At 37.2% G+C, this 23,276-nt stretch overlaps 5 protein-coding genes and 1 long non-coding RNA gene across 11 annotated transcripts; 3 read left to right on the forward strand and 3 right to left on the reverse strand.

The window, feature by feature from the left end:
- Positions 1-950: 950 nt before the first annotated feature.
- LOC130994352 (uncharacterized) lies at positions 951-3,392 on the reverse strand. The gene is made up of 2 exons (XM_057919400.1): positions 2,601-3,392; positions 951-1,751 (listed from the first exon to the last, which is right to left on the reverse strand). The coding sequence occupies exon 2, from the start codon at positions 1,749-1,751 to the stop codon at positions 951-953; it is 801 nt and encodes a 266-aa protein (XP_057775383.1). The 5' UTR covers positions 2,601-3,392.
- Positions 3,393-4,931: 1,539 nt separating this feature from the next.
- Positions 4,932-5,568, forward strand: LOC130994692 (uncharacterized). The gene is made up of 2 exons (XR_009091878.1): positions 4,932-5,210; positions 5,321-5,568. It is a non-coding gene; the product is annotated as an uncharacterized LOC130994692 (long non-coding RNA).
- An 866-nt stretch (positions 5,569-6,434) lies between these two features.
- Positions 6,435-7,109, reverse strand: LOC130994353 (uncharacterized). The gene has a single exon (XM_057919401.1). The coding sequence runs from the start codon at positions 7,107-7,109 to the stop codon at positions 6,435-6,437; it is 675 nt and encodes a 224-aa protein (XP_057775384.1).
- An 845-nt stretch (positions 7,110-7,954) lies between these two features.
- LOC130994354 (uncharacterized) lies at positions 7,955-8,692 on the reverse strand. The gene has a single exon (XM_057919402.1). It carries the CDS (start codon positions 8,690-8,692, stop codon positions 7,955-7,957), a length of 738 nt encoding a protein of 245 aa, XP_057775385.1.
- A 2,370-nt stretch (positions 8,693-11,062) lies between these two features.
- On the forward strand, positions 11,063-14,996 carry LOC130994693 (protein ABCI7, chloroplastic). Of its 6 annotated transcripts, none has more exons than XR_009091880.1 (5): positions 11,063-12,122; positions 13,147-13,406; positions 13,962-14,273; positions 14,508-14,569; positions 14,757-14,996. XR_009091880.1 is itself a non-coding variant. In XM_057919762.1 (4 exons), the coding sequence occupies exons 1-4, from the start codon at positions 11,250-11,252 to the stop codon at positions 14,512-14,514; spliced, it is 1,452 nt and encodes a 483-aa protein (XP_057775745.1). In that variant the 5' UTR covers positions 11,115-11,249; the 3' UTR covers positions 14,515-14,996. The 6 variants fall into 6 exon arrangements, 1 of the variants encoding a protein (XP_057775745.1); XR_009091882.1 differs by having other exon boundaries at positions 11,117-12,122; positions 13,962-14,383; positions 14,675-14,996; XR_009091883.1 differs by having other exon boundaries at positions 11,117-12,122; positions 13,962-14,383.
- A 5,732-nt stretch (positions 14,997-20,728) lies between these two features.
- Positions 20,729-23,227, forward strand: LOC130994695 (pentatricopeptide repeat-containing protein At5g46580, chloroplastic). The gene has a single exon (XM_057919763.1). It carries the CDS (start codon positions 20,880-20,882, stop codon positions 23,001-23,003), a length of 2,124 nt encoding a protein of 707 aa, XP_057775746.1. The 5' UTR covers positions 20,729-20,879; the 3' UTR covers positions 23,004-23,227.
- Positions 23,228-23,276: the final 49 nt, after the last annotated feature.

Below are 23,276 nucleotides of genomic sequence, written 5' to 3' on the forward strand. Positions count from 1 at the left end.
AAACTTCTCGGAGAGGGATTATGCCCTTGTTACAGGGTTGAATTTTGGAGAAACTGACTTTGATACGTGGGCACACCACGATCTCCGGAATGTTGAAGTGTTCAGAAAATTTTGTTGTGGGCAGAGGACTGTTAAGGTGGAGACTCTCGTTGACCTTTTCGAGAATTATGATATTGATGATTAGGATGGGAGTTTACTATTACGTGTGGCCCACGTGTTAGTACTGTATGGCATGCTACTAGGGTATGAGTCTGATAAGAACGTGGCTGACTAAGTGTGGGCTTTGGTGAATGATCTTGATGTATTTGCCCAATTTCCGTGGGCAGCTTATACGTATCAACTGCTATGTCAGTATGTGAATAACTCTAGTACACACGACAAATATAAACTGTACGGGCCGGTGTGGGCATTACATGTATGGTCCCTTGAGATCATACCCGAGTTGGGTACTGCAGTTGGTACACACTTGGATGGCGGTGCACACCCCAGATGTTTGAGGTGGAGGTTTCGAAGTAGGCCCACTGTGTCAGATTTACGCCTCCTATTCGAGCAAGATGTACTTATTTCATTATAAATTCAATGTTATGCTTGATAATACCGTCTTGAATAGTTTAGAATACCGTCGAATAAATTGATAATACCTCCGGAGTAGTTCAGAATACCGGCTGGAGGTATTCTGTAATTTTGCACGAAGGTATTTTAAATACTCAGGCGGTATTCTCGATTTATTCGGCGGTATAATTATAAAAAAAAATTATTGTTTGTTTGGTTGGTTTTTTATTGTAGCCGCATCATATATTGGCGATCCAGCCCGACGATTATGAGATGACGACCCATTATTATGCTACGGCAGTCATGCCCGTGCCCATTGGTGTTCACTATGAGCGACCGATGAATCCGTTGAAGGAGGGTAGGCAGTTTCCCCCGCGACCTGCACAGGATATACGTGTTCAGGAGCATGAACTACCGAGGAGACGAGAGGAAAGGAGGACGAGGGCGACGACATCTCGAGATAAGCGTAGTCGACCTCCAAATAAATTGACTGAAAAATCCTTCGGAACCACCTGAACTAGCCAATTGCTCATTTCTGCAGTTTGTTCGGGTCCCAACTCTTCTTCAAGCTTTTGCGGGTTTGTCTGCATTATCATGGACATAAGCTGCCTGATTCCTCCCTCCCGACGAATCCAAGCAATATGCTCAGCAAATGTGCCATAATCAACTCGAGCAGACTCACGCTCCTCTGCTTCTTCATCATCCTCATCTTCTTCATCATCAGTGTCTGTTGATGGAACATACTCTTCATCATCATTATTATCAGCAAACCAATCAAAACCTCTCATGTGGTTTGAGATGGGCTCCTCGAATGAAGTGGGCTGAGGAGGGTGCTCATAAGTAGATGCATACGGTATCTCGATCGAAGGTCGATAAACTTCTTGCTCCGATTGGGAAGTGCCACCATCATGTGTCACATAAACCTCTGGCTTGACCTCAAAAGCACAAAGTCGAGAAAGTTGGTCATTAGTACTTAAAAGAGATCGGATGATCCTGCCACTTCGAGATCTCGATAGATAGTATAAATTGTAGACGGTACTAAGTGAATTTGTCATCAAGTAGTAATTGATATTTTGCCTTAACTCCGAAATGCTTATGTTATTTGTCTGAACATAAGCAAATGTAGCACCTCCACCACAATATAAGACATCATTCCAATATCCTCCATATCTCACAAGGACGTTTTTCCACTCCGTCATCTGTAAATTACGAATAAAATAAATTAAAATACAAATAATATATTCTCCTATAAATTAGCTTATACCACAAATCATTAATCGCTAATTACCAAATTATTTACGAAGAACCCATCAATTAAATCTTTATTCATGAATATGCGAAAATATTAAACTATTACACGATGGTATTTAACAATTATGCGACGGTGTTTATCGACATTCCGAAGGTATTTAACTACAATTTGAAGGTATTTACAAATAATTGAAAGAATGCTTAATTACAACACAATTGCATGGACACTACCATGATAGAAATCGGGCGGTATTAAATGAGTAAGCAATGGTATTTACCATTTCGATGAGGGTATGTACATATTCGACGACGGTATTAATTTATTAATCGAAGGTATGTTCTCCACATGCAAAACTCACCTAATAATATCAACAATGTCTATATACACTACAATGATAAATATGCAACGACATTACACTATTAGGAGATGGTATTAATCAAGTAATCGACGATATTCATCAACATTACGAAGGTATTTATCTCATATGCAAAGGTTGTTAGAATAGAATGAAAGAATACTTAATTAAAAACAAAATTGCATGGACATTAACATGATAGATATACGACGGTATTTACATTTTTTGACGATGGTATTTAAGATTTCGACGACGGTATGTACATATTATACAACGGTAATATGCTATTACTCGAAGATAAATTTTCCACAAGCAAAATACACCTAATATTAGCAACAATTTCTATGTACACTAGAATGATAAATATGCAACGGTATTAAACCATTACTCAACGGTATTTACGAAATATACTTCAGTATTTAAAATAAAAGTAAGAATTACCTTTAGTTGATAGATATGTGATGGAATTTCTTTTCTCCCAATTCTCCAATGAAATGACAGCTGAGAACCCCAAAGCTTCCAAGAAGAAGAATTATAACTCAACAAATATGGAGGCCTTTGAGACAACTTGTTTTGAATGTTTGTGTCGTATTTAATTCATCCTTTCAACATATATGGAGGCCTTTGTGTTTAATTTATGTTTAATTTACTCACCCGTGAATGTACTAGGAATCACTTTATATTGACATGAGTGTACTTGCAAGAACTTTATATTCACGTGAAAGTGAAATTAAAAGGAGCCAGACGTACTTAGAATACCGTTGGAAATAAATTTAATACCGTCGTCGAAAAAAGAAAATACCATCGTCATAATCACTATACCGTCTGAATATTTGAGAATATCGACCGGCGGTATTATCATTTGTTCCGATGGTATTTTAAGTTTTTTAGACAATATTTTCTATGGTGTAGAGAATCGTTTGCATCCTTTTAACCTGTAAATATTATTTTCGTATAATATTTACATATGTGCGGTATTTCAAACTCATTTCCTTCGGTGGTATTTTAGGCACAAAAGGTGATGGGGGAATCATAAAAGGACAAAATGATAGAGAATCATAGTACACTCCTTCAACTCATGCGTGAACAATTATTGAAGATTGCTGACAACCATAAATAACCGTGTACATGTGTGATGACAAAATATATTACAAAATACAAATGGTTAAAAGTTGTAGATGATAGAAAAAGTGGTTAAAAGTTGTAGATAGTTTTGCAAAGTTGGGTACTTTTGCAAATCCCCCCTTATTCATTTATATGAATTGCACTTTGATCTCCATTTATAAGAAAATAGTGTTTTGCGTGTAAGTGAAAAAATAAAAAAAGTGAATAAAGGATAAAATTTTTGACTAAAAAGAAAAATGTCATAATAAAAACTCGTACTGTCATACATATACATATCTATATATATAAAATAGCAAATTAAATCTTGTCCTACATGGCGTCGTATAATCACTCTATTCTAATTTTCCTCAATTCTCATTCATTTTTATTTCAAAATAGCCATTAAATCTTTTTTTTAAATTTGTAATCAATTTAATATATATATATATATATATATATATATCCATGTGTTATTGTAATATATTAAAACATTATCTTTAAAGAAAGAATTACAGCATACATATAACAAATTTAATTACCATGAAAAGGCAATAGTATATACATAAAAACTATTAGTCTGTGTTAAAACTAATCATAACAATTCATTTAATAATAAAAAATCTGTGAATCAGATTAGCCTCAAGCTAATTAATAAAATAAGAATAATTTACATCGAATCTCATCTTTATGTATTAACCTGAGTGAGGTATAGTTTTAGGAAAATAATTCCATCAACTGAGATAATCAATTTATTTATCTTAAATTCCACATCGAAATTTTAACAAACTTCACCAATTATAGTACGTGTTTTGACGAGAATTGGTAGTAAAAATAATTTTGAATTGGATTTGCGACATGACTGGTTTATAAATTCTAAAAAAATTTCGTATAATGTATAATTTCTACATTTATTACAAATTAATTTTTAATCTTTTATAATTTATGCCATTTATTATAAATGTATACTTTGTAATGTCCAGAAACAGACATATTGATTGTAAGCTTTTATTGAGTTAGATAATCAATAACTATAACAATTTACATTGTTTATTTAGATATTTTATAAAATTTAAATGTGTTCGGATATTTAACGGATACTATTATATATGTTTGGAAAGAGAGTTACTCTCTTTCATATGTTTGTTAGTTTGGACGGTCGAATAATTAAGATTATTTTTAAATCGGGTTTGGCACAAGTAAAAATATACTTAGTTTTTATTATTCGTACTATTTATTGTTAACACACACATATAGATGGTCAGGAATCCACATTTATTTTTTTGCGGAAGACTTCACTAATTGTAGAATCTAAATAAAAGATTATCTACATGTTTACGTGAAATTTTCTATATTTATTAATATTTTATTAATTATTGTTAATGTTTATTTTGAAATGTTATGAGTTTTTATTGAAATAGATAACTAATTATCGTTACAATTTATATTTGATTATTTAGATATTTAATAAAATTAAGCATATTCAGATATTAGCGGATATTACTATTATAAATTTAAAATAAGAATGAGTAGTAAAATTATTTTTAATTGAGTTTAAAACGAATACGAGTACATAAACGAAGTTCATAATCTGCATATTGCATAATTATCAAATTTATATTTAAAATTATTAACAAAATTTATATATAATAATTTATTCCCGTCGAAATTCGACGGACAACAAATTAGTATTAATTTAAAATATTTTTGAATCTAGATACAAGTTGGCCTGAGAAAATTTATACTAGTAATAATTTTCCATTTGATACTCTGAATATTTATTATAGATAGCCTGTAACACAAGTTGGCCTGCGAAAATAGATGAATCAGAGATTCGGCGGCGGGAAGCAGCCGACGGGAACTCCATCGTTGGCATGGTCGTCCGTCGTCGTCGTGGCGTCGCTACTCGCCGGCGCTTCGATTGTGCACAACATTTACAAGCCTAATCTGGTAAACCCCCTCTTCCCTTGCCAACTTGTGTGTGTCTACAATCTGTTCGACGAAATGTCCCACCCATGATTTTTTGACTATCGTAAAAATGCCCGCTCTTGTTTGTGCAGAAAATCCCTCCAACGGCAGACGTTGATGAGCATAAGCAAGAAGAACAGCAGAAGGTATAAACCATGCTTTCAAGACTGATCTTTTTTTTTTTTTTTTTTTTATGTGGGTTTCAGAATAATATAAGTTGGAGGTGGCTCAAACGCTAAAGAATTTTTCTTGAAGATTTCGTCTTGACTATCCATGACTGAATGTGTTTGATTTTTCAGCTAATTCATAGCAGAAACAATTAATGAAACGTTTATGATTATGTTCTTGTAGTGTATTTTGGGCATGAAACTAGGAAAAGAATGTTGAAGAAACGCCATTTTTGTAAGCCATCGCAATAGTTTGAACTTCATAGTTTACACGACCCTTTTTCAGATTTAGTAAGATATAAATCATTATTAGACCATCTTTATCAGCAACCATCCAACCACCCAACCATCCAACCATTAATTAATTTTTCTCTCTTTCACATCACTAATATTCATCACAATCCAACCACCTCTATTTTTGTTCATTTATCAATGACCACCCCAATCATCCAACCACCCAACCACAACACAATTTTATAATTATTTTATTATTATTTTTATTCGCAATAATTTTAATAATATTAAATATAAATTAAAATATTATAAAAAATTAAAATACAAAAAATAACAAACTAATAAAAATTTAAATTACGACAAACTAAAAATATAAATTACAATAATCCAAACTTAAAATAGAAAAAAAAAAAAAACAATACATACTACGCATTTAATTATCATCTCCAAATTTTTGTCATATATGCTCGATCAAGTCATGTAATAGAGAGCTGTGATCTTCTCTATTGCGAAGTTGGGACTTAGTTCTCATATAGCTCGCTAGGCTTGCAATCCTATTCGTAGAGTATACAAAATCATTAGTTTCCTCTCCATCTTCACTTTGACGAGTATTCTGTCTTAGTCGATCTTCGATGAATTCTGTAGGATCATGATAGTTAAGGTAAGTGCTTCTTTCATCTTCCACTATCATATTATGCATGATGATGCAAGCAATCATTATTTTTCCCATAATATCACGATCCCAAATAAGACATGGCCGCTTGATAAAAGCTTGTAAAACTCCAAATGCTCGCTCAACATCTTTTCAGGCAGCCTCTTGATGTTGAGCAAACAACTGGTGCTTTCGAAGTTGTGGAGCAGGAATAGATTTGATAAATGCCGCCCATTGAGGATATATACCATCGGTGAGATAATATCCTATATTCCTTTCGCGGCCATTAACGATATAATTGATCTTAGGTGCTCGACCTTCCAATATATCGTCAAAAACAGGCGATTGATCAAGTACATTGATATCATTTCTTGAACCTGGGGTTCCAAAAAATGCATGCCAGATCCATAGGTCTTGTGATGCAACTGCTTCCAGAATAATTGTTGGCGTGCCGCTTCGTCCTGCATATTGCCCTGCCCATGCAGTAGGGCAATTTTTCCATTCCCAATGCATACAGTCAATACTGCCCATCATGCTTGGGAACCCTCGCCGTTCTCCGATATGAAGAAGAGTCACCATATCTTCTTCAGTTGGCTTTCTGAGGTACTCAGCTCCGAAATTGGAAATGACACCTTCAACAAATTTGATGACTGATTTACGAATGACTTGGGCACTCATTCGTAAGTATTCGTCATGCAAATCGGCTGAGGTGCCATATGCCAACACCCTCATAGCCGCAGTACATTTTTGAATTGGAGACATACCAAGACGGCCAGCTGCATTAGGGTGTTGCTGAAAAAATCTATCGGTGGCGACGAGCTTGTTCATTATACGTTCGAACAAAGGCTTTCGCATGCGAAACCTTGTTCGAAAATATTATGGGGGATAGATTGGATCTTCTGAGAAGTACTGCTCGAACACACCTTCATGGCCTATCTCACGTCTTCTTTCAATATACCGTCTCCTTCCTCTAACGGCATGATTGGTAGGTTGTACAGATAGACTTGCGGCATGGATGACCACATCCTCAATGATGCGATCAAGTTGGCGATTATGTTCGGCAACGCTTTGTTCCCATGCTTCATCATCGCTAGAATTTGAAGCATCAATATTAGAACTAGAGGCCATTTTTTGAAGAGGAGTTTTTTCTATGTAGAGTATAGAAGAGATAATTGTTCTGTTATTTGAGAGAGTACATGGATAAATATATAAGCAAGAGCACGATAAGTGTCTGATGCTATCTTACACAATAATTCAGAAATCACATGGGTGGTGGTGCCACCGACAGTAAAGGCTTTTGGAAATATCGTGACAATAATTCAAAAGTCACATGGGTGGTGCCACCGAAAGTAAAAGCTTTTGGTAATGTCGTGACAAAATGAAATTATATTGAAATTACATTGAAATTACACAAAGCGAAATTACATTGAAATTGCACAAACTGAAATTACATTGAAATTACACAAAATGAAATTACATTGAAATTACACAAAATGAAATTACATTGAAATTACATAAAGCGAAATTACATTGAAATTGCACAAACTGAAATTACATTGAAATTACACAAAATGAAAATTACATTGAAATTGCATAAATTGAAATTACATAAATAAACCATACAACAATAATTTAAATAACACAATAATTAAAAGCAAGCATCATAAGTTCGATTATATTCCATAAAGTTCTGCCATTAGCCGACGTTTGAGAGCTTCCTCATCTGGAGATAACTGGTTTTTTTTCATTAACGTATTCAACGTAGATGTTTTCATTTCTTTTTCGCGTGTGATTCTCATTTCGCGTAGTTCAGCAGTGAAAGCATATGAAACTATCGAAGATTGTGATTCTGTTTGTTTTCCTTTTCTTTTAGCCTTAGCTTTAGCTTTATCCCTACCAATAGGACGATGAAATTTTGAAGCATCACTACCTGGAGTTTCTGGAGTGGAGTCGGTTGGAGGATCCACATCTTCATCTGTCCTCGATTTTTTTGAGCTGCTACGACTTTCGTCAACACTGTCTTCATCGTCTGGGTGAGAACGACCTACGTAACCAGTACTATCCAATTTCAGTTCCCAGTTCGGATAGCTGCTCATAACTTTTTCAAACACTTCATGGTGAGTAAACTTAGGTTTACCGTAAATTGCTTGAGCTGCTTTCTCGATATCCTCTTTAGACTGACCACTCGCTCGTCGCTCATATGCTTTCTTGTATGCAGCAACCCACAGAGTTACATTTTTGTTGAGGCGTTTGTAACGGTTCCTCAATGATTCGATGCTCCTTCGACCTCCAATTTCTGGATTATCTGCTCGACTTTGCTCATACATATATGCAACAGTTTTCCAAAACGACTTACTATTTCGGTTAGTGCCAATAATTGGATTGTTACTGACAAAGCACCAAGCAGACATTAGTGATATATCTTCTATATCAGTCCAACTTTGCGCATTGTTGGAAGGGTTTGCAGAAAAATTTTCAAAGGTTTGGTGATATTCAGAAATAGGAGAATCAGTTGGATTATGCGAGAATTATGAATTCATAGCATAATCAAACTCTGGGAATTCATTGAAGTTTGGAATATCAGCATGATTTGGATAATAGTCTTGGGAGGGATTGAAATTTTGAGAGTTGAAGAAAGAATTATTGTCTCCATCCATTGAAAAATAGAGAAACAAATAATAGAAGTTATATGTAGAGAGGATAAATGAGAGAATTTGAAGGTGTATTGAAATATAGCAAGAGTGGTCTCTATTTATAGAAAATGAAAAAAATATAAATTTTGGTATAATTTTTTTATTTTTTTAATATTTTATATAAAAGATATAATGATTTTTATCAATTATCTAAATAAAATCCACTCAACCAATAATATAATTACAAATGTCATGACATCAATGAATTAAATTTGAAGAGAGAGAGAGACCAAGGCTGGTCGGTTTTTTCTCTTGGTCGACCACCTCTCCAAGACCACTTTGAATTGTTTTTTTTTTCCACAAGAGGTCGACCAGGTCCCTCAAATTTTGGCCGATAAACTTGGTCTTAGAGAATCTTGGTCTTGAGTTGCAGCATGAATGCATGATTATTTAGAAGAAAATGGATTTTGTGGAGTTGATGAAATAAAAAGGGATGATTAGGAATGATAATTTACCCGCGGGTAACGGATATTCTCGAAAACACGAACCTATTAGGGTGGGTTTGAGAGGCATTTGATATCCACAGATAGTTTCGTGGTTGTAATTCACTATCCATTTAGTTCGTGGATATGAGTTTGAATACTTACTGTCCATACCCGCGAAACCCGTTTACCCGCGAAAAATATCCGCGAAAATACCCGTCAATTATCCGTGAAATACCCGTCAAATACCCATAAAATAATCTAAAAAATATGGGCTTTAAATATACATTTGAGATATGGGCCAGCATATCATATCTTAAAAAAAGGCCCTAACATAATCTAAACCTAAGGACCAAACACTAATTCAGCCATTGAAATTTTATATTTTAGTTGATGAATTTGGATTTAAACTTTGTTATTTGTGGATTTCAACATGGATGAAGGATGTGGATTTGAACTATGTTATTTGTGTTGATTTTTTTTTTTGTATTAAATTTGTTATAAATTTATATTTAAATTCTGTTTCGCGGGTATCCGATGGATAGTGGGTGGTGGTATCCGACGAATAGCGGGCGGTGGTATCCGACGAATAGCGGGTGGTGGATACCCGGCGGATAGCGGGTTGACGGATACCCGATGGGTAGCGGGTATCCGCGGGTAGCGAGTTTGGATACCATTTGATATCCATGGATATTTTCGTGGTTAAAAACCACTATCCATTTAGTTCGCGGGTATGAGTATGAATAGTTACTATCCGTACCTGTTGTACCCGATTGCCATCCCTAGGGATGATATTGCCCTGTTATTATATTAATGAGTGCGCTCATTTGTTTGATGTATAGAAAGCATTGAAATTAAATAATATGTTTAAATAAATAAATATAAATATTAAATAAATTAAAATATAAATAAATGAAAAATAAATTTATAATAAAATAATTCACATTAATTTTTCAATAAGTAAATGTAGTATTAAACATTATTTGTAAATCAAATTATCAATTAATTCAGCAAAGAGAAAAATAAATACATAATATTATGGAATACTTTGTATCTATTTCTAATATTCCATCCATCCCAATTTTTAGTATTCATATTTCTTTTTTGAGATGTCTTATATTTTTGTATCTATTTCTAATTTTAGTAACAATAGGTGAAACCCTTACTCAATTTTAATTATTTTAACACTCAATTTTAAAATTCGTGCCACTCAATTGGATACGAAAAGGTGGATAGAGGGAGTATGTTGTTTGATACTCTCTCCAATCTTTTTTATAAGTCGTCCTTAGCTTTTACACAGATTTTAATAAATAAAAAAATTAATCTAAACTAACCTTATTAATATTATTTACTAAGTTAATCACAATTATATCCATGGGGAAGATAGAATAAAATCTTTATTGTCTTCTCAAATTTAACCTGCTAAATGGTGAGATTTTTGTTTCACACCACAAACTTGATGTAAAACTTGAGAGAAGAAAGGAGTTTATTAGATGAAATTTTGACTATAATTAATGAGATTAGGGGTGGATGAGGATTAAATCCAAAATGGACTTATATTTTGTAAATATTTTTTTTATAAAAAAGATTGGAGGGAGTATGATTTATTAAGATTATACAAAATTAATAATAATTATAATTAAGATTTGAACTTTTAATTCGTATTATTTTCATCAAACAAGATATTAGGGTATCATAAATATATTGTTATAGTGAAATACTACTTGGGTCAATAACCGAACCAGCCGAAGCGGAAGGGCAGAACCGGTGGCAGTTCCTGGGTTTAAAAGCAGTGGTCAAAGCAACAGCGGCGAATTCCGTCAAAAATCTCTGCTATTCAGACGGCGGAGTCAATGTCTCTCTCAGCTCTCAACTCTTACCTCCCTAAACCATGCGCGCCGCCGAGACCCGGCGGCCGACCCACCAGAACTAAAGTCTTCGCCCAGCCCCCAACCCTCGCAATCCTCTCAGACCCTCACGTTCTCCGGCTAGCAGAGACTCTCGAGGACTCCATCGCCGCCTCCTCCTCCTCTCCTCCTCCGCCTCTTCAGAAGCTCAGGGACATCTCCTCCCAATCCCTCCTCACGACGCCGTGGCCTTCTAGAAAAGACGAGCCATTCAGGTTCACGGACACTTCGTTCATCAGGAATTCCGAGGTACATCCCGTAACCCTAGCACCTACGCAGAATTTGGACGTATTAAGCGGTTTGGCCGATTCTATTTCCCCTAATATTGCAATAATCGACGGTTATTTGGTTGAATCGTTGTCGAATTTATCCGAATTGCCTGATGGGGTGTTTGTTGGGAGGCTGTCAGATTTGAATTCCAAGGGTTTGATGGAGAAGGTGTCGAAATACGTTTCCAATTTTCAGGGGGATTTGTTCTGGTCTCTCAATGGCGTGGGCGCTCCTGATGTGGTTCTTGTGTATGTACCTGAGGGCTGCAAGGTTGAGAAACCTTTGGGTTTGAGATTTGTTTCGATGAATAGGAGCTATAAGGGCTCGAAATCTCTGCCAATTTCGAACCCGAGAGTGCTGGTTTTGGTGGAGAAAGGTGGGGATATTGGTATAGTTGAGGAGTATGTTGGTGGAGACGGGGATGACAGATGTTATTGGACTAACTCAGTTATGGAGGTGGTCGTTGGCGACGGGGCAAAGGTCAGCCACTCGTACATCCAAACACAGTCATTAGGTGCTGCACATGTTAAGTGGACCTCAGTTTCCCAGGTAGGTAGTTGTGCATCTACTTCTTGAGCTTTATCTTACTTGTTTGCGTGTTGCAGTCCATTTTGTTCTTTTAATGCCTTGTATGTCCGCATTCTGATGTAGTGACTGGCCTGCTTTTAAGTGATATTGGTTAGGAAAGAAATAAATCAAATACGAAATGGTAGAAGATCTCATTACTTGAATTCCATCCCTGGGAACAAGTCAATCGTGTATATGTAAATCATGCTATTTCATTGAGATTTTGTCACATGATGAAGAAATTAGCAGGCTGAGTAGGATTTTGAATTTATTATATAAGTTACAATTTTATATGTTTTTATGATTTACGCTTCAGACCGCCTCAAGGTTTAAGCTTTGTGGGGCCATTGGAAAACACCTCGAGGCTTTAAATGCCTTTTAAAACCTTGGTTAGAATTTGTAGCTTTATATTGACTTCCTTGTTCTTGTGGTGAAAATATCTTAGTTATGTATAGAAATAAAATCAAAGGTTATATATCCTAGTTTTTAGTTTGGCATCCTTTGGTGGTGAAATGACTTTTTAATATTTTGATGCTAAACTCAGTATCATGCAGATATGTCAAGATTATGTAAATGAACATTCTCTTGTGCTACTTGGGATTTGATGAAAGAGGTGACCGAAAAGTATCACAAATCATTTACTTCTAAAATCTCAGATGAAACTTACAAGAATAATGTTTATAATCAGCACAAGTGTACCTTAGGTAGCCCCGTGTAAGAAATTTGTGTTTTTGGCACCAGTTGCTTCAATAAGCTTTTGACTGGTATGCTGCCAGCCTTAGTCATTGCCTGCGGAAAAGTTCCCAAACTAAAGCATTTTTGTCAACTTTGAAGTAGAAAATTTACTTGTGAGTAATAATTATTGTTATGCAGCTAGTAGAGTTGCTAGATATAGTCATCCGTAACTGTTTAAATGCTCCTTGTTTTTGCTTTGCTTTTCTTGTTTAGCATCATGGTTTTAGGATGTCTTTCTGGTTGGGTTCATTTTCAAACTTGGCGATTGCAGGGATCAAAAAGTGTCTATGAGTTAACTGAAGTCAGCACTGGTGGAAAACTGAGCAGGCACAATGTCCATGTGAAGCAAGAAGGACCAGATACTGTAACAGAGTTATCATCATTTCACTTGTCAATCGGTGATCAGTTGCAAGACTTGCATAGTAAGCTTGTCTTGGACCATCCACGAGGTTTCTCACGGCAACTTCACAAGGTTATTGTAGCACATTCGCTAGGGCAGGCTGTTTTTGATGGAAATGTTCAAGTCAATAGGTATTGGAGTTTCCTCTCAATCTTTAGAGTTACTAGTACCTCGTTGCATAGGGTTAATGAGACATTTTCAATCCTATTTTTCATCACTTGGTCATTTTATTGTGAAGCTTGATTGAACTATGTCATTATGAAAGTTCCTGATAATCAACCATATATCATTATAACAACAGTTCCTTAATTGAGGTAATGTCAAGAGGAATTATATTATGTTAAGCGATATTTATGTTGATTTATTGCAATTTTCTAGTGTACGTGTAGAAGAAAACAATTTATGGAAGTAGTTGAAACATTTTGTTATCTAATATAGATTTTAGATGTATATTAGCAGACAAATTTAATCAAGTATAAGCCATAAAAAGTCAACTCTTAGTCCTGGTATGATAAATTGAATTTTAGTCATGAGAAAACATTTTGCACAAACAGAAGGATACAATTTTAGCAATTTTTGTTTGTGCAACCACTGTTTTCGATTGCTCAAAGTGCTTACAGTCTCTGTTTGTAGTATAAGTTTTATATCAATATTTCATGCCTTTAATAAGTCTTATTTCTTAACAGAGATGCCCAGCAGACAGATGCAGGACAACTTTCTAGGAGTCTCCTTTTGGAGCCCCGAGCAACTGTCAATGTGAAACCGAACCTCCAAATCATTGCGGATGATGTTAAATGCTCCCACGGAGCTGCAATCAGTGATTTGGAAGAAGACCAGCTCTTCTACTTCGAAGCACGTGGGATTGACAGGTCTACTGCAAGAAAAGCTCTGATTTTCTCATTTGCAGCTGAAGTGATAGAACATTTCCCCGATGTTACTCTCCAAAAGAAAGTTGAGAATCTTATTAGAACATTGCTCACTCCCGCACTTCCTTCAGGGTAAGGCTCAATTTATTCAATAACTTCTTGAAGGGTTTACTTCTATAGTGCCTCTCCATACCGTTTGATAATCTTATTAGAACATTGCTCACTCCCGCACTTCCTTCAGGGTAAGGCTCAATTTATTGCATAGCTTCTTTAAGGGTTTACTTCTATAGTGCCTCTCCATACCGTTTGATATGGAAGCCATCTGATTTTCAAGAAGGAAAATGACGAGGGAACTACTATTTTCAGGGTATAAAAGAGGGAGACATTCAACTTCTAGTTATTGGGTCTGCTCACAAGCTGCAAAATTGGTAATAAATTCATACAATTACCTACCTTAGACTAAATTCTAGTATGGACTTGTCGAAATGTGACTTAATTATGTCCTTTTTTCCTCTTTCCTTACATTGTACCAGCTTGGAAACTTCCCAAACGAATCGACAGTATATAGGATGAATGAAATATAACGATATTTGATACCTTGGTGTGTATGTATAGGTAGCTACTCTCTTGACCAACTTGAAGTTGAAAGAGGCTTAGTCAGAAAATAAACACAAGTTTTAATTAGCTGGTGAGTTATAGCAAGATTCCCCTTTGAAGAACATCTCCATTTGTATCTATAAGTAGCCGGAAAAAATAAAAATTTACAGATTCTCAACATTTTATTTATGCCTTATCTAATGTAAAATATTCAATTTTTAACTTATTTGCTAGTTGACTTTGATATATTTCGATTTAGGTTGTTGCTGTAAGCCGCCTGTAATTTGAATAGTTTGCCTTATAAAATTAAAATACTTATGAAACGACTATGTGATACATTTAACATAGTTGCACACCGAGAAAATATGTTTACTCGGTACACATTTTAGATAGGGATTGTAATAGTTCGACATTAGACTTGACGGCTGTTCCCACAGACCACGAGTCTTTTCTAACGTGTTTTTTGTCCTCACTCGTACGCTTCCTGAAAAACTTTCCAGGGGTCACCCATCCTAAAATTGCTATGAGTATTACCAATCAAATTATTTAAGTTGTCATCGAATATGCAGTCTCATACCTGCATATCCTTGAAATCCCTCTCTTTCTGGTGTGTCTCGGTTCGTTCATGTACCCTTTTGCTTCAAAGCATTTATGGGAGCTGCTCTTTGTCCATACCATGTGCATCAGCGTTCACTCCTTACTTGTGCACTGGGCGTCACATGTATTTGCAAAATGTCCTAGCATTGCCCGAGTGAAATTTGTTGCAATTCGGGCACTGAGGTCGTTGTACTCCTCCTTGATGTACTCATATTTTCTTATTTGGAAAGTTTCATTCTGTTTGTTTCTATTGTCAAACTTTCTCTTTCCATTGTTGTCTCCCACTTTGAATGGCACTCTATCAATCTCCAAACTAGTTGCCACTTCATGAGCATGTCGTACTGACAACTCATAATCCACAATCTCTTGCCCCACAACAATACCCCGAATCTCATGTCGAAGCCCTCTTAAGAACCGATCAGCCTTCTGAAGCGAGTAGCATAGCGCACTAATTGGTTGAATTTTCTCTCGTAATCCGTGACTGACATGGTTCCTTGTTTGAGGTTCAAAAACTCTGCTTGCTTTTTGTTACGGTATGAGCGTGGAAAATATTTGTCCATCACAATCTCCTTGAACCTATCCCAAGTAAGACCCTGGCGTTGAACTTCAGTCATTCCATTCTTGTAAGACTTCCACCAATGACCAACATTCTTGGTGAGAATACTTTGTGGGCATCAACACACTTTATGTGTTCAAAAATCCTTTCAAGTTCAATAACCCACTCTTCAAGTGCCAATGGTCCACTCCTTCCATCGAACCTTGGTGGCGCATAACGACAAAACTGCTCAATTATTTGATTGGTTTGTACTTGAATCGGTGCATTGTTATGAGGGTTACGCACTTGAGCTTGTTGAACAAATTTTTGGAGTGCAGTAATCAAGTTTTGTATCAAGTTCTCATCGCCAGTATTTGCTTCTGGATGATTTTCAGTGTTGTTATTGCGATTTTGATTGTTTCTTAGTCAACGCCCCCGTCTCTTTTCCCTAGAAATTCAACACAATAACTTGTTGAATACATAATTAAATGGGGGAAAAATATATTTATATGTACTAAAGGCATATATTTTTATTTACTAATACCTCATAACACTCAACTTGTATTAGTAAATACTCCTACATTGAAAAAAACAAATATCTAAGACATAATGAAAAAATGTCTAATATTATTGCATCTTAGCAAAAAAAGACAATCTAAAATAATGGTTTGTCACCAATTAAATAACTAAAATTTTAAGAAAATAACAAAATAGAATTTTCAAGGGTACTCCTAACTTCTCCTAGATCTCGTACTCGTCGTCATTGATAATAAAAGATTCATCATCTGCATAGTAGTCTTCATCGGGGTTCTCTTCTTCCGAGCTGATTTCAATAGGCTCATAATTTTCATCTATTTCATTTATCCCGTGCTACTCATCGGAAAGTTTTTGACCTACTTTCTCAATGAATTGCTCGAAGTTAATCTTGTCCACCCAACCTGGTCTTCGTACTAATCTTTTATTATACATATCATACACAACATAATAATGTGCCGGAGAAACAAAATTAACCACCCTATAGGCTGCCTCAAACTGACGTACACGCCTTCCGTGGTCGCCTGTCTTGAGCCACAATTTTCTTATGGCCTCTAAATTCTCTAATACTCATATCCTTTCGTTCCATTTCTTGTTAAAGAAACGATGCTTTGCAGCTTTATGCATCGCTACAAAGTCAATGGTATTACTAGTCATTATATTCAAGTACAAATCAAATTATGAATAAATCTTATAAGTTTCCTATGTTTTTTAGGTCATTAAATAAATTAATAAATAAATATCACTAAATTTAGATGAAACAATTCGAAGAAAATAGTCTTCTTTATATTTTATTCTCGATATTATGTATAGGGGATTTCAGGAGTCCGATATTGCGCCTAAATCAGATTTTGATAATTGAGGTCATAATAAATATTTATTTATATTTGACTTGGGCCTTAAGATGAGTTAATTTTTATATATATATATATATATATATAAAAATTAACTCATCTTAAGGCCCAAGTCAAATATAAATAAATATTTATTATGACCTCAATTAACAAAATCTGATTTAGGCGCAATATCGGACTCCTGAAATCCCCTATACATAATATCGAGAATAAAATATAAAGAAGACTATTTTCTTTGAATTGTTTCATCTAAATTTTGTGATATTTATTTATTTTTGTTGAATTGTTAATGACCTCAAAAACATAGAAAACTTATAAGATTTATTCATAATTTGATTTGTACTTGAATATAATGGACTAGTAATATCATTGACTTGGTAGCGATGCACAAAGCTGCAAAGCATCGTTTCTTTAACAAGAAATGGAACGAAAGGATATGAGTATTAGAGAATTTAGAGGCCATAAGAAAGTTGTGGCTCAAGGCACGCGACCATGGAAGGTGTGTGTGTCAGTTTGAGGCAGACGATAGGATGGTTAATTTTGTTTCTCCGGCACATTATTATGTTGTGTATTATATGTATAATAAAATGTTAGTACGAAGATCAGGTCGGCTGGACAAGATTAACTTCGAGCAATTCATTGAGAAAGTATGTCAAAAACTTTTCGATAATAAATGAAAATTATGAGCCTATTGAAATCAGATCGGAAGAAGAGAACCCCGATGAAGACTACTATGCAGATGATGAATCATTTATTATCAATGACGACGAGCACGAGAACTAGGAAAAGTTAGGAGTACCCTTGAAATTCTATTTTGTTATTTTTCTTGAAATTTTAGCTATATAATTGGGGACAAATCATTATTTTAGATTGTCTTTTTTTGCTATTAGACAATTTTTTCATTATGTCTTGGATATTTGTTTCTTTCAATTGAGTTATTAATTACTAATACAAGTTGAGTGCTTTGAGGTATTAGTAAATAACAGTATATCCCTTTAGTACATATAAATATATTTTCCCCCATTTAATTATGTATTCAACAAGTAATTGTGTTGAATTTCTAGGAAAATGAGACGGTTTCGTCATTATGCAAAAAACAATCAAAATCGCAATAAAAACACCGAAAATCATCCAAAAGCAAATACTGGCAAACTTGATTACTACACTTCAAGGATTTGTTCAACAAGCTTAAGTGTATAACCCTCATAATAATGCACCAGTTCAAGTACAAACTAAACACATAATTGAGCAGTTTCGTCATTATGCACCACCAATGTTCGATGGAAAGAGTGGACCATTGGCACTTGAAGAGTGGTTTATTGAACTTGAAATAATTTTTGAGCACATAGAGTGTGTTGATGCACCCAAAGTATCTTGTGCAATTTTTCAATTCAACGAGAATGTTGGTCATTGGTGGAAGTCTTACAAGAATGAAATGACTGAAGTTCAACGTCGGGGTCTTACTTTGGATAGGTTCAAGGAGATTGTGATGAACAAATATTTTCCACGCTCATACTGTAATAAAAAGCAAGCAGAGTTCTTGGATCTCAAACAAGGAACCATGTCAGTTCGGCTCGAGTCCCGCTCTGCCAGCAGCCGGTGACCCTTCAGTCGCCCCCAATCATCGGTGGCCCGTTAGTCTTCGCCGAAAGCTACTGCCACCACCTCTAGCCGGTCAACGAAGAAGACAAATCCGGCGAAATCCAGTTGAGCAACTCATTTTCCGCCATCGCTTTATGAATGAGCATCGTCTGTTGATGTTTCGTCCTGTTGATGTTTCGTCCACCACGCCGGTGAATTCTATGACCACTTTGGCCCTCATTGTCATCCCACAACCACAGACTACTCCGACAAGTGAGGCCGCACAATCTGTCGAGCCTTCAGACTCGGCTACCATCTTCGACGTCCTTGCATCGCCGTTACATCAAGAAAGAGACGCTGCAAGGTGGCTACTTCTAAAGCCAAAAAAGCTGCGCAAATCTGCCACTTCTGACAAACTCATGTTTTTGTACTAAGTTAATTTGTAATGCAAGCTTGTTATTTCCCTACTTTCCCGCTAGTGTCACTCCAGGCCCGCCTCTTAGCTCAATTGGTTTAGAACTCGTAAATCCGCTTTAGCTGCACTCGCGCTCGGGTATTAACCACAGACGTGGCCCTCCGCTCCCCTCGTTCTCTTCTCTTGCTTTGGCGAAATCTGAGATACCAAATGTTTTCATTTCCCTAGGATCGAGCGATAGGGTACCTGCCCACAGTTAAGAATTTTTCTCCTCCAAAACGATAAAAGTAAAAAAGCCAGTTCGTGTGTATGCCAGCGTTTTTTTTGTAGCAAACTCAATTGATTATGATATGAAAGAATCTAGGTTTTGACTTTATGACTCAAATATTTTGTACTAAACTTTCCTTTATTTACATCTTGAATGTAAGATTTGTTAGGAAATATGAACAAACCACAACAATACTTAAAGGAAGTACTCTCATTTCATAGATGCATCAAAGTTCTAATAGCACAACAAAAGGTAACAACACCACAACAATCATTATCCACAATCCTACCAAAGCAAGATCTCCAATACAACAAGAAATAACACAACACACATCATTCTAAAATAATTTCCATACGCTTAATGTTATCATCTACTGACTTTTTCAACATCTTCAACACACTCTCTTCATCATTTTGTTGGGAATCTTCATTCGAAAATTTCAATTCCAAACCTTGGTGCCAAGTACCCTCTCTACATTATCTCTTTCATTCTTAATCTTCAAAAAACTCATCTTGTAGTGTGGGGTTAATTTGGGATCTATCAATTCCCAAAATCTGCAATCATCCCTCAACTGGTACACAAAACAAACAAAATCCAAAAATTTAAAGTAGGAAATAAACAAATTGAAGAACATCATGTTGATTATTCTAAATCTCACCCCTTTGCAACGACAAACGCAATATCTTCGCTCCAGATTCTTATCTGAGTGTGATGTTTGTATCACTACAACAACGTTGTGGTTGCAAAATCGAGAAATTTCAGGTGAATACCTCGCACCAGATGACGAAGACCGTGAATCGCTATCCATGAATTTTGTTCTTCAGTATCTTTTGTAAAGAATCTGTTATTCTTCTTCATCTTGCGCAATCTCCCTCCAAAGCACGATTGAAAAACCTAATTTTCAGTCATGAAAAGCTTTTGAACGTTAATTTGAGTGAAATGGCGTCACATTTTTTAAATTGAAAGTGACGTCATTTAGTAAGGACGCCGGTTAATACACGCTGGCACTTTCGGCGTCCATCGTTAGTCTCAATTTGGGTGAAATTACAATTTACGAATGCAATTCAATTACAAATTGATGTATTTGAAAGTCAAATTTTAAGGTTGTAATATAAACCAAAAAATCATGAATTTGCCGGCAACTATCCAATAAAAATAATATTTGAATTTAAGTAGGAAGACTGTATGAACGGTTAATTTCAGCCGTAAAACAGAACAAATATAAGAATTGTGATAAGGTTGAAGGAGAAGAAGTATCGCAGCATTCAAAACATAGAAAAAACAAAAAAGCAAAAAAATCTTATACTACCATGGATAGGACATTGCAGAGTTCTCCACTCATTCAAATTCCATTTCCATGGCAACAAATCTCTCAACGCCACCTCTCTCACCATATCTCTCCTCCCACAACCACCACCACCACTGCCCACTCCGCCTTCCCGCCAACAACAAAAGATGCACCATTTCATCCAAGAGAGCTCCCGCGCCTCCCTCCGCCGTCGCCGGCGAGCAGCACAGCCCATCTCTCGCAGAGCAGCTCAAACCCTTATCCACCACCACCCTCTCCGACCAACCCAACGAAGCCCAGCTCCTATCCAAGCCGAAATCCACGTGGGTTAACCCCACCAAGTCCAAACCCTCCGTGCTCTCCCTCCAGCGCCACAAACGCTCCTCTCCTTACTCCCACAATCCCCAAATCAAGGACCTCCGGAATTTCGCCAAGAAATTGAACGACTGCGAGGAATCCGCATTCTCGGATGTAATTGAGAAAATCCCCCACCCGCCCACCAGAGAAAACGCGCTATTGCTGCTCAACAGCCTGCGCCCATGGCAGAAAACCCTAATTTTCTTCGATTGGGTGAAAACCCAAAACGCGTTTCCCATGGAAACCATCTTTTACAATGTCACCATGAAGTCTCTGCGATTTGGCCGCCAATTTCAGCACATTGAGGCTCTCGCGCTGGAGATGGTGGAGAAGGGAATCCCGCTAGACAACATCACTTACTCCACCATTATCACCTGCGCAAAAAGGTGCAATCTTTTCGATAAAGCCGTGGAGTGGTTTGAGACGATGTATAAAACTGGTTTGATGCCTGATGAGGTCACTTATTCTGCTGTTTTGGATGTGTATGCGAAATTGGGGAAAGTTGAGGAGGTGATGAGCTTGTATGAGAGGGGTAGAGCTAGTGGGTGGAAGCCTGATGAAATTGCTTTTGCTGTTTTGGCGAAGATGTTTGGTGAGGCAGGGGATTATGATGGGATCAAGTATGTTTTGCAGGAGATGAAGTCTCTCGGGATTCAGCCGAATTTAGTCGTGTACAATTCGTTGCTTGAGGCGCTGGGGAAAGCCGGGAAGCCCGGGTTAGCCAGGAGCTTGTTTGAGGAGATGGTGGAGTCGGGTGTCTCCCCGAATGAGAAGACGTTAACAGCCTTGATCAAGATATACGGCAAGGCTAGGTGGGCTAGGGATGCACTGCAGCTGTGGGAGAGGATGAGGCTGAATGGATGGCCTGTGGATTTCATCTTGTACAACACTTTGCTCAGCATGTGTGCTGATCTCGGGCTGGTGGAGGAGGCCGAGGCGTTGTTTGAGGACATGAGGGGGTCGGAGAAATGCAGGCCGGATAGCTGGAGCTATACGGCCATGCTTAACATATATGGGAGTGGTGGAAATGTGGATAAGGCTATGGTGCTGTTTAGGGAGATGAGTGAGGGTGGTGTGCAGCTCAATGTGATGGGGTGCACTTGCTTGATTCAATGCTTGGGGCGGGCGAAGAGGGTTGATGACTTGGTGAGCGTGTTTGGGATTGCCGTGGAGAGTGGAGTGAGGCCGGACGATAGGTTGTGTGGGTGCTTGCTCTCGGTTGTGTCTTATTGTGAAGGGGAGGATGCAAGCAAGGTTCTTGCTTGCTTGGAGCGGGCAAACGTGGCATTGGCCGCGTTTGTGAGGGTGATCTGTGGCGAAGAGAGCCCTAGCTTCGATGTGGTGAAGGAGGAGTTGAAGCGGATCTTGAGCAGCACGGCTGTGGAGGCGAGGAGGCCGTTCTGCAACTGCTTGATCGACATATGCAGGAACAGGGGGCGCCACGAGAGGGCTCACGAGCTTCTCTATTTAGGGACTTTGTACGGTTTGTATCCCGGCTTGCACACCAAGACCGAGGAGGAGTGGCGGCTGAATGTCCGGTCTCTGTCGGTTGGGGCAGCCCAGACCGCGTTGGAGGAGTGGATGGGGACGCTGGCTAGGATCGTGCAGCGCAGGGAGAGCCTGCCCGCGTTGTTCTCTGCCAACACCGGGTCAGGGAACCACAAGTTCTCGCAGGGCTTGGGGGGCGCCTTCGCCTCCCATGTGGAGAAGCTCGCGGCTCCCTTCACCGAGAGCGAGGGGAAGCCCGGGTTGTTCACCGCCACGCGGGAGGATCTCGTGTCGTGGCTGCAGTCCAGAGCACCGCCCTCGGCTGCGACCACGGCGTTTACCAACTGAGAGTGGTTGCTGCTGCCGAGGCAAGCGGCAATGCCAAAGAGTTTTGGAACATTGTATACTTACATGACCATGGCTTTGTTATAGGGTGAAGTGGTATTTGAAAGTAATTTTATGACATAGTTTTTGTTACTTGCAAGTGTTAAGAGGCAACAAAATCATGTATTGGTGAAATGAGCCAATGCATGGTGTTTCTGTTATGAGTGAAAATATCACAGTTTTCTTGATTTATTGTTTTAGGATGTATGATCTCATTTAATTTGAATTTGGATAGTG

The sequence above is a fragment of the Salvia miltiorrhiza genome, chromosome 7 (assembly GCF_028751815.1).
Source record: "Salvia miltiorrhiza cultivar Shanhuang (shh) chromosome 7, IMPLAD_Smil_shh, whole genome shotgun sequence".
Taxonomy (NCBI): domain Eukaryota; kingdom Viridiplantae; phylum Streptophyta; class Magnoliopsida; order Lamiales; family Lamiaceae; genus Salvia; species Salvia miltiorrhiza.